Consider the following 10,409-nt stretch of genomic DNA (forward strand, 5'->3'; position numbering starts at 1 on the left):
TACATATGAGTCATCAATGTGCCCATTCTTATTTGATCATATGTGCGAATGGAAGAGAATAAGTTCTCAAGTATGCATGGAATAAAAATGCCTTTGTCTTGAGCCTAGAAAACGAAGAAAATGATTTCAGTTTATTCCATGCATATTGAGAACATTGATTTCAATTCCATTCATAAATATAATCAAGTAAATGGATTCATAAGCGCATAATTAAGATTTTCAATTAAAAGTGACATTAAGCTTTTCGGATATAGAATCTAAGATCCAAGAAACCTCATATCTTCTCAGATATCTATTTCCAAGAAGACTCAACTTTGAGTCTTCTTGAAAATGAATATCTAAGAAGATCCAAGAAGGTTTGATGCTTCTCGGAAATGGATATCCAAGAAGCTTTGAAGCTTTTTCGAAAATGAATATTCAAGAATTCTTAAAGCTTTTCAGATATTTATTTCTAAGAAATTTTAAAACATTTCAAATATTCATTTCCCAAAAACTTGATTTCAAGATGTAAAGAGAGAAGAAAAGAGAAAGTGTAGGAATGAAAAATAAAAAGTTAGAGATAAGGTGTATTTAGTAGAAATAAGAAAATGAGTTTTGAATTTGGGGTGTATATAGAAGTGGGTTGTATATAGCATTAAATTGAGTACATTTAGAATTTCCCTTAAAATATTACATTTAAATAACAAAAATCCATGAATTAAATCAAATAAATTAAACATACAAATTAACCAACCTTCGCATAATTAAAAAAATTCATAAATTTGAACCAACTGTGTCGGTTTGAGTCATCATTGCATCTATATATTTCCCATCTTCTACTTAATTTGACTTAATTCATTGGATTTAAATTTATATCTTCAGGTTTTCTTTGGAGCAAAATTTTTAGACAAAGTTTAGCAAAGAGTTGTACAGCATTTGTTGGCCTTTTTGTGCAACCAATTAAAATTTATACTACATTAATAAATATTATAATTATGATGGCAAAATGCCTATAATATACGCTTTTTAGAATGAAAAATCATAGCCAAGACCATAGTGAAGAGCAAAGTATAACGGCCACTACTGAAGCAATCAATTCCATTTTTTATCCAATTCTTGGTTGAGACAACCAGTTGACTAATCTCTATGATTTTGTTCACCCTCAAATAGCTTGCCTTTTTTTCTTTTTACCTGTTAAATGTTTCAAAGAGGGAATGAATTATATGAATAACTAGACGAGTTTGTTAAGTTTGATGTGTAGGGACGGGTGTCAGACATTAGATGAGAGGAAGAAGAAAAGAAAGAATGAGGGTTCATATTCTTTAAAGATAATTATAAGATGATTTTGATTTATAAGAATAAATTGTAATCAACTGTAATCTCTTATATCTCTAAATTATTGATTTAGAATATATAAGCAAAATTATTGATTTAGAAAATATTTTTAAAATAAATTATAATCAATTGTAATCTTTAATGTCTCTTTTATTACTACTTCTCATATATTATCTGCATAACTTGTATAAATAAAGATTTTATGTACTCTTTCAGATAAAGTCAGAAGATTAACAATGTGGCTTTTTTATTTTTCATTTTTTTTTTTGGTAAATGTAAGCATTATGACCAAAACCAGAAAATAATATATTATTTTATTTTATTTGTGAAATTTAAAGACATGACCTCATTTGTTGTTGATATGCGTTTTTTGTTTATGAATTACAAAAAGAAAGTCCTTTGAGAGATTTTTCTCAGTAAGATAAATTATCAAATACATTTATAATAATTTTTTAAATTTTATAAATAAAATTAGGATATATTTAAATTTTTAATTAAAAAATAAAATGTGTAAGTTTTTTAACTTCATTTGTGGAGTTAAAATTTTCACTTGAGAATGTATCAAATAATTTCTCTTCATAGATAAATTACAAAAAAAAAAGTTAAATTTTAATAAGTTCTTGGTTGCCTTTTATGTGATTGTGACAAAATTATCAAAAAAATTAAAGTTCCACTTAAATATTTGATCCAATATTTTATGTAATTTTAAAAAATTATAAAAAAAAAGGTTGTACTTTTTTTTTTTTGTAATTCTCATAAATTTAAAAAGATTACTCTTTAATAACTTTTTTTCATTTTATTTTCCCATAATTTTGATAAATTATAAAAAAAAAAAGTCTACTCTAATAATTTTTTCATTCCAATTTTTATAATTTTAGCAAATATACATAAAAGACCAACATTTTAATAACTCCTTTTTTTTTTTTTTACTTTTCTTTAGTCTAAGTAAGGATGAGATAGAAGAGAGCGTAACTATAAGAAGAGAATGAGGCCTTAACAGAGAGAACATCATAACAAAATAAATAAATATATATATATATATGAAAATAGATGATGAAAAAGTTAAAACTAAAAATATTGTTTTAAAAGTAAAAAAAAAAAAAACAAAAATATGATTTACGCTGATTTTTCTTTTTTTATCTTTCATTTTTATCTCTCTTTTTATATTTTTAAATTTTTAATTCTTTTTTAAAAAATTATAGTTTGTAATAAATTAAAAAAGAAAGAAAATTGGTTAATCAATTCGCTTTTCATTTATCTTCATAAAAATTGTAACTCTTTAACATAATATAAAAATATTTATGTGTTTTATTATTAAAAATTCTACAGCCACAACGAACACTTATTAATATATATATATATATATATATATATATTTATATATATAAATTTATATTTGATATATTATTTGTATATAAATTTTATACACTATTAAATATTATATTATACTATTAAATTAATAAATAAATATCAACTTTTAAAATAAATATATAAAAAAATAATATTTTTTAAAAATTTATTCATTAATGAGATAATATTTTTTGATTCATTACATTAATTAAATAATATCATTCAATTCACTTATAATATGTAAAATATATACATTGATATACATTAAATATAAACCCTATACGTATATAATTTCCTGATAAGTTTATTTCCTGTTCATCCTTAATGTGTCACGTCAGCTGTTTAAGACTAATTTAAGCGGTGTGTTTTACAGTTTTATGCCTTTTTTTTTTCCTTTTTGATGATTTTTCCCATTTCTCCTATGTAAACTGTTACTTTATTTTTTTTTTCTGCGTTTTCAAGATTGCTTCGGTTTCTTGCCGTCTTCTTGTCCTATGTCTTAGTTTCCTTACCTCATTTGGATTGTTATTTGTTCTTAATGTTTGTTTCAAGTCTTTATCTTTCCTGTTAACTATCAATTTATAATTTATTTTTTTTTAATGGGGGAGGATTAAGAGAAGGCGAACGATGGAGTGTTGGGGGAAATAGTTTTGGGTAGGTTTTGGTGCTATTTTGAAGAGAAAAGACAAGTTTTGTCGATTAGGAACGGTCAAATTTCTGTTCAATTGGTGAGGTTTTTTCTTTAGGAAAAAATTTTCATTTTATTATTTAAAAATCAATAAAAATTTTTTACTATTTTATTTACTAGTGATAAATACATTTTTAATTAAATCTGATTGTTACATTTTGGTTGTTACATAAAGAACTAGTTTGTGTGTGAGACATTTCATATATATATATATAGACATATCACACTAAGTTCTTAACTATAAATGCCTTTTTTTTCCAGTGGTTCGTCGGTAAAAATGCCTTTAGTCGCCAATTTTTTGAACTTGCTCCAATGCACTCCGACTTTTATTAAAGAAGAACTGTGTTTGTTATTTATTTGTAATTTTTTTTTTTTGTATTACCCATCGAACAAACTTTTTTATTTTTTATTTTTTGAGATAAGCTTTTTTTATTTTTCTTTCCCATATGGCAATGTAAAAAATAAGTAAATAAAAAAAAAAAGCTGCTTTTTGTTTATGGCATAGGCAATGGTGAAATGAGGATTTATTATTCCATAACATAAGTTGGTACATGAATTCTATAGGCGTTAAGCTTCCAGTCTACAACACACAACACACCCACCACAACATCTGAGAGTTTGGCTCTCTCACAATAACCATACAAATCCAAAGGGGATTAAAATTAAAAATAAACTAAAAATAAAATAAAATGCAGGGGAAGTGGAACCGAGGGTCAATTAGAATTTGGAGTCTGTTCAAGCAGGGATAGTGTGGAGCACCACGGTCTCAACTGTGAGCCCAGGTCCGAATCCAAACAGGACTCCCCACTCGAGCCCTTCTCCACTGGTCTGAAGCCCATCTTCTCTTGACTTCTTCCTCATCTCATCCAATATGAATAGCACACAAGCACTTGACATATTACCATACTCTGAAAGAACGTGCCTGGTGGCTCGTAACTTTTCTGGCTTGAGGGCTAACTTGGCTTCTACCTGGTCCAATATTGCTGGGCCACCAGGGTGAGCAATCCAGAAAAGGGAGTTCCAGTCTGAGATGCCCAAAGGCTGGAATGCCTCAACTAGGCTCTTTTCTATGTTCTTGGAAATAAGCCCTGGAACATCCTTGAGGAGGTGAAATGTGAGCCCAACTTCACGAAGATGACCATCAATAGCACCATCACTGTCTGGCAAGATTGTTTGGGCCGCTGAGACTAGTTCAAATAAGGGCTTCTCGATCTCGGGCACGGGGTCTGCACCAATTATAACAGCAGCAGCACCATCACCAAACAATGCTTGGCCCACAAGACTGTCTAGGTGAGTGTCACTTGGCCCACGAAAGGTAACGGCAGTAATTTCCGAGCAGACGACGAGAACACGGGCACCCTTGTTGTTCTCAGCCAAGTCCTTGGCAACCCGGAGTACCGTGCCACCGGCGAAGCAACCTTGTTGGTACATCATGAGGCGCTTAACAGATGGACGTAGGCCCAAAAGCTTGGTGAGCTGGTAGTCAGCCCCTGGCATGTCCACACCACTAGTGGTGCAAAAGACAAGGTGGGTAATCTTGGACTTGGGCTGGCCCCATTCCTTAATGGCCCTGGTGGCTGCTTCTTTCCCTAGCTTTGGTACCTCAACCACCACCATGTCTTGCCTAGCATCCAGCGAAGGTGCCATATATGCACATACATTGGGATTTTCTTTCAGAATCTCTTCTGTTAGGTACATGTAACGCTTCTTGATCATGGATTTTTCACCTAAAAATGAAACAAGAAGATTAGTTTACTTCCCAAATTTCGTTTTTTTCAGACAAGAGAAAAGAAACCATCAAGTACATGGCTGAAATAGTCCCCATTTTGGTTGCAATGATCAAACAAATACAAAGCAATATTTACTTAAGAACATTGGATATAATGCATTATCCTCCACCAATCCTTTTTTAGGTGGCTGACAGCTAAAGCTGCAAGTTCATATGCTTTTTCTGGGTCTTTCATTATTGGATTGAGTAGGAAAAAGCTTTCAGATATATATTGTTTTTATTCTAAAAATGGTTTGAATTTTTTAAATGAAAAAATAAATGTACTTACCCATTTTTCAGTTCTAATTTAAATACCAACAACTAAATTTTAGAAAATAAAATTTTAATTATAAACCAGTTTACAATAAATTACCAACAAATGGTAGGTATTAGTAATAAATTCAGACAAAAACAATCACCTAATTCACTTTTTTTTTTTAATTTCAATTATGCTTTGACATTAATTTATGGTTTGAAAGACAAAAAACAAGGTTTTCTAAAAAAAGAAGCAAGGGGAACCAACAAAGTCTCTGATTTCTACTATTGCTACTATGGTTTTGCTTTCTGAATCATCCAATAAAGTTTTTCTTCCTGTATTTTATTTCACTAATCTCAAAAAATAATGAAATTTACATACTAATATTGATTTATTAAAAACAGCAAATTAAGTTGGAATTTTTTTATTACATGTTTGTCCAACCTACCCTTTACAAGAAAAGACCCTCTAAACAAAATTTAATCTATTTTAGTCAAAGGAAAAGCTGTAGCTAACCATTTTTTAAAGCCTTTTGCATGAAAATGATATGAACCATGCATATCTATCATCCCCATTCAATTTTCAAGCGAAAATAAAATAAAGTATGAAACACCAAATCACCTCAAATTTTCATATAATATAAGCTAAATTCTAGAACAAGTAATGCAAAGAAAAAACTATAAAAGGAGAAAGAACACAAGAAGAAAAGAAACTTACACATGCGCTTAAATTTCTCTTTCAGCTCAGTCTTGTGCTCACTGTTTGTGATACGGAAATAGTAATCAGGGTATGTGCTCTGATCAACACAATTTGGTGGAGTTGATGTGCCGATCGCCAACACGGTGGCTGGCCCTTCAGCACGTTGAGCCTTACGAACTTCCTCGACGGTCACCATTCTTTTCTGTTCAACAAAAGACAACCCAAAGAGTTATAGCAACCGACGGCGGTGGTGATAGTGATGGTGATGGTTGTAATGGTGCTGGACTAGCTGCTACGAGTGGTAGAAGGAAGGGTTCGGTCCTATAAATAATATTAAGGGGCGGGTAGCTGAGAGTCACGTGCTCGACCAATGCTATTAGCCTTAAGCCCCCAACAACCACTTCTTTTAAGGCTGCCTGACACGTGACACCTGAGTTTGGTACATCTATCTGTCTCTCTTCTCCTTCCAATTAACTTGACTCTTCATATCAAGCCATTGTTCCTCCACATGACTTTTCAAAATCCAGTTCGTTTGTTTCGTTCCCACTTACCACATCCACTTTATTAATCAAACCTCTATCATGTTCATCTATGCTTACATCTAATGGTTGTGGCAGAGAAGTATATGATTTAAACGGTTGGGATTTGTTTTCATCAAAAGAGTGTGAGCATTATTTGGGAGGTTCATGGAATGAGACAACAATTATGACCAAAAAATGTGGAATACGTATAGCCTCAAGATTCTTGTTCATTAAAACCTAAAACCCCATCAAACAAATCTTCAAACAAATCTTTGATCCAAACAAAATTTAAGATTGAAATATAGAAGTATAACTAAAAACATCATTTAATTTTGATATGTTATAAAACAACGTCCATTTATGTAATCTAAGCAGTAAATATTTCAAGAACATATCACTTATAATTATTTTATATTATAATTAATCAATCATAATTTAAAATATATTCATATAATTTTCAACTAAAATTTTTATTACAAATTTATCCTTTTTTTTACAAAAAAAAAAAAAAATCACAACCTAATATAAGATACGGAGTTGCCAAATTCTAAATATAACAAATGTCATTTTCTAAAAATAATTAAATTAATTAATTAAATTAAACTATGAATTCAAATATATATACTTATTTAATAATGCAACTAAAGTGACACTTAATATAGTTTCCTAGATTAATGACACTTCCTTTATGATAAACTTAATATTGCACGCTACCTAATAGAAGGCCAAATATGACCAATAAATCAACAAACGAACTTTCAAAGTTTAAAACAATTAAAGATTTTGAAACAACATACAGAGAGAAGTAGCTTTTCCCATGTAACGTGCTAAACTGATCCAAGCAAGATTTTTCATGCCCGAGCTTGACTTGAAAATAATTTTATTAGTAAATAATTATTTTTATTGAATTTTAATCTTAATTTTATTAAAAATATAAAATAATTTTAAATTTTAATAATAAATTTTAAGTAAATGAACTTAAATAAGTGAATCAAGTTCGATCTTAAGCAAATCTTTAGACGTATTACCTGAACTCGATCAACCCAATCACAAACACTTTTACATAAATTCATTTTAAAATTTCTTCATTGAATCACAAATAAAATTTTTAAAGTTTTTATCTAAGGTTTGACCCAATTTTTTGACTCAAAAAGTTTGAAATTTAAAAAAAAAAAATTTATATTAAAATTTATATTATTTTTAAATATATATTTAAATTAAAATTAAATTAATAATATTTTTTAATAATTTAATCTCAAATTGAATTAAATCAGGATTCGAATATTTCTACTCAAGATTCAAAGTGGAGTTGGATCAGTGGACATGTCTAATCACAATCATCTATTAGCAAAGTTTTAGAGCAGTTTTCATGTCTAAATTCTAAAACTTTCAATTTTTTTTCTTTAAATTAATTCTTCGTTATGCATATCTTATCCTTTTTTTTTTTTTTTGAATAAACATCTGTTATCCTCTTAGATCTTAGGTCTTACGTGCAAAACTTTTTTTTTTCTTGTTCGTATTCTATACACTTAGGATCTACAAACGAAACTTATTAATCATTCATTCATCTTACATGCATGATTGCAACACAAAAAATACTAGTAAAATTTAAATACAAAAAATTAATAATTTTTTATAATTTAAAATTATATCCGATAATAAAAAATATGATATGATAATATAATAAAAAAAATGATATAAAAAATACAAAAATGACACTGATTAAAATTTTAATAAAAATTATATATAGTTTAACGAAACAAAAAAAATATATTTTATATTTTTCATATCAATACGAAATATAATACATAAATTTTATATAAAATAAAATATAAATACATAAATTATAATATTTTATATGACATAATACATAAATTACCATATCTAATTAAAATCAACCTTTGGATATAATAATTAATTAATATTTAATCAATCAATTATCTTTTAAACAAATTTAATACACATTTCATGACTTGGATTATTAAATGGACCACAGTCCTTATGCAATATTCCCAGGCAAACATGCATGTTTTTTTTTTTTTTAACAAATTAATTATATATTGGATTGATTTGTCTTGTTACTATAACTGACCCCACTATTTTGTGCTGTGGGAATTTTTGTTGCATTTCGGCTTTCTCTTTCTCTATTCCTCTTTTTATCACGGTCGCTCTACCTTTTTTTTTTTTTTTAATTCATATGACCCACGAATATATGTATTAGATAAAGATCAATTACATTATATATATAAATAAAATTTTTGAGCAATAAGCAAAATTAAAAAGAAAAACGTTAATTCTCTAAAAAAATGAATAATAATTATAAATTAAAAAAAAAAAAAAAGACAACTGACTTTATAGCTGTTGTCTCTGATTCACTCCAACAAGGCACGATCTTTATTACAAATTATATATATATATTTTTTTACAAAGAGAGGTACAATCTAAAATAAAAAGAAGAGATTATAAGTGTTAAAATTGGAATTATAAATTTAATAAATATTATGTTTTAAAAATAATTACATAAATCAATTAAATTAAATTTTAAATTTATAAATATATTTATTTGATAATGCAACTAAAGCAACACTTAATATAGTTTTCCAAGATTAATGACACTTCATTTATGATAAAATTAATATTTCACGGTAGCTAACAGAATGCTAAATATGAACAATAAACCAACAAACGAACTTTCAAGGTTTAAAACAATTAAAAGGTTTTGAAACAGCAAACAGAGGGAAATAGCTTTTCCCATGTAAGGCGCTAAACCGATCCATCCAAGATTTTTCGAGCCCAAGTTTGACTCTTGAAGTAATTTTATTATTAAATAATTATTTTTTATTTTATTTTAATCTTAAAATTTAATAAAAATATAAAATAATTTTAAATTTTAATAATAAATTTAAATTAAACCAACTTAAGTAGGTGAATCAAATTCGATCTTAAACAAATCCTTGGAGATGTTACCTAAGCTTGATCCATTTCAAAATATCTTCAATGAATCACAATTAAAATTTCTAAACGCCTTATCTAGGGCTTGGCCCAATCTTTTTTATTCCAAAAAGTTTGAAATTTTAAAAAATATATTAAAATTTTTATTATTTTTAAATATATATTTGAATTAAAATTAAATTAAAAATATTTTTAATAGTTTAATATCTCAAATTGAATATCTCTATCAAGATTAAAAGTCCAGTTGGATCAACGGACATGTGTAATCACAATCATCTATTAGCAAAGTATTAGAGCAGAGTTTGGTATCTAAATTCTAAAACATTTTAGTTTTTTTTTTTTTTTGTAAAATTAATTCTTCATTAAACATATATTATACTTTTTTTTCTTGAATAAATATATCTTATCCTCTTAGGTCTTATGTGCAAAACTATATTTATGTTCGTTTTCTGTACACTTGGATCTACACACTAAACTTATTAATCATTTGTTGGCAAAAACAAAGAAAAAAAAATCACTCATCGTACATGCATAATTGCAACAAAAAAAATATACTAGTAGCAAATTTTAAATACAAAAAATTAATAATTTTAAATAATTATAATTAGATTCGCAATAAAAAATACAATATAAAAATAATATATAAAAATGACATGAATTAAAATTTTAATAAAAACTATGTATAATTTAACAAAATATATATGTTTAATATTTTTTACTCAAATACAAATTGTAATAAAAATTAAAAAATAATTTTTTATATAATATCAAATTAAGTTGGGTTTATCTAAAATTTAAACTCGATTTTTTCTTAATAATATCTAACCCAACCCGAAATCCAATTTAAAAAACAAAAATTGA

General features: G+C 27.1%; 1 protein-coding gene across 1 annotated transcript; it reads right to left on the minus strand.

Moving 5' to 3' along the window:
• Positions 1-3,861: 3,861 nt before the first annotated feature.
• On the minus strand, positions 3,862-6,371 carry LOC111307301 (chalcone synthase-like). The gene is made up of 2 exons (XM_022905317.2): positions 6,094-6,371; positions 3,862-5,079 (listed from the first exon to the last, which is right to left on the minus strand). Exons 1-2 carry the CDS (start codon positions 6,269-6,271, stop codon positions 4,088-4,090), a joined length of 1,170 nt encoding a protein of 389 aa, XP_022761052.1. The 5' UTR covers positions 6,272-6,371; the 3' UTR covers positions 3,862-4,087.
• Between the last annotated feature and the right edge of the window lie 4,038 nt (positions 6,372-10,409).

This window comes from Durio zibethinus, chromosome 22, assembly GCF_047325235.1.
Source record: "Durio zibethinus cultivar Kanyao isolate XHJ-2024 chromosome 22, ASM4732523v1, whole genome shotgun sequence".
NCBI classification, from domain to species: domain Eukaryota; kingdom Viridiplantae; phylum Streptophyta; class Magnoliopsida; order Malvales; family Malvaceae; genus Durio; species Durio zibethinus.

Coding starts and splice junctions, on each gene's coding strand:
- LOC111307301 (XM_022905317.2), bottom strand. CDS start 6,271: ATGGTGACCGTCGAGGAAGTTCGTAAGGCTCAACGTGCTGAAGGGCCA. Junction 5,080..6,093: donor AGAGAAATTTAAGCGCATGT/GTAAGTTTCTTT, acceptor TTTCATTTTTAG/GTGAAAAATCCATGATCAAG.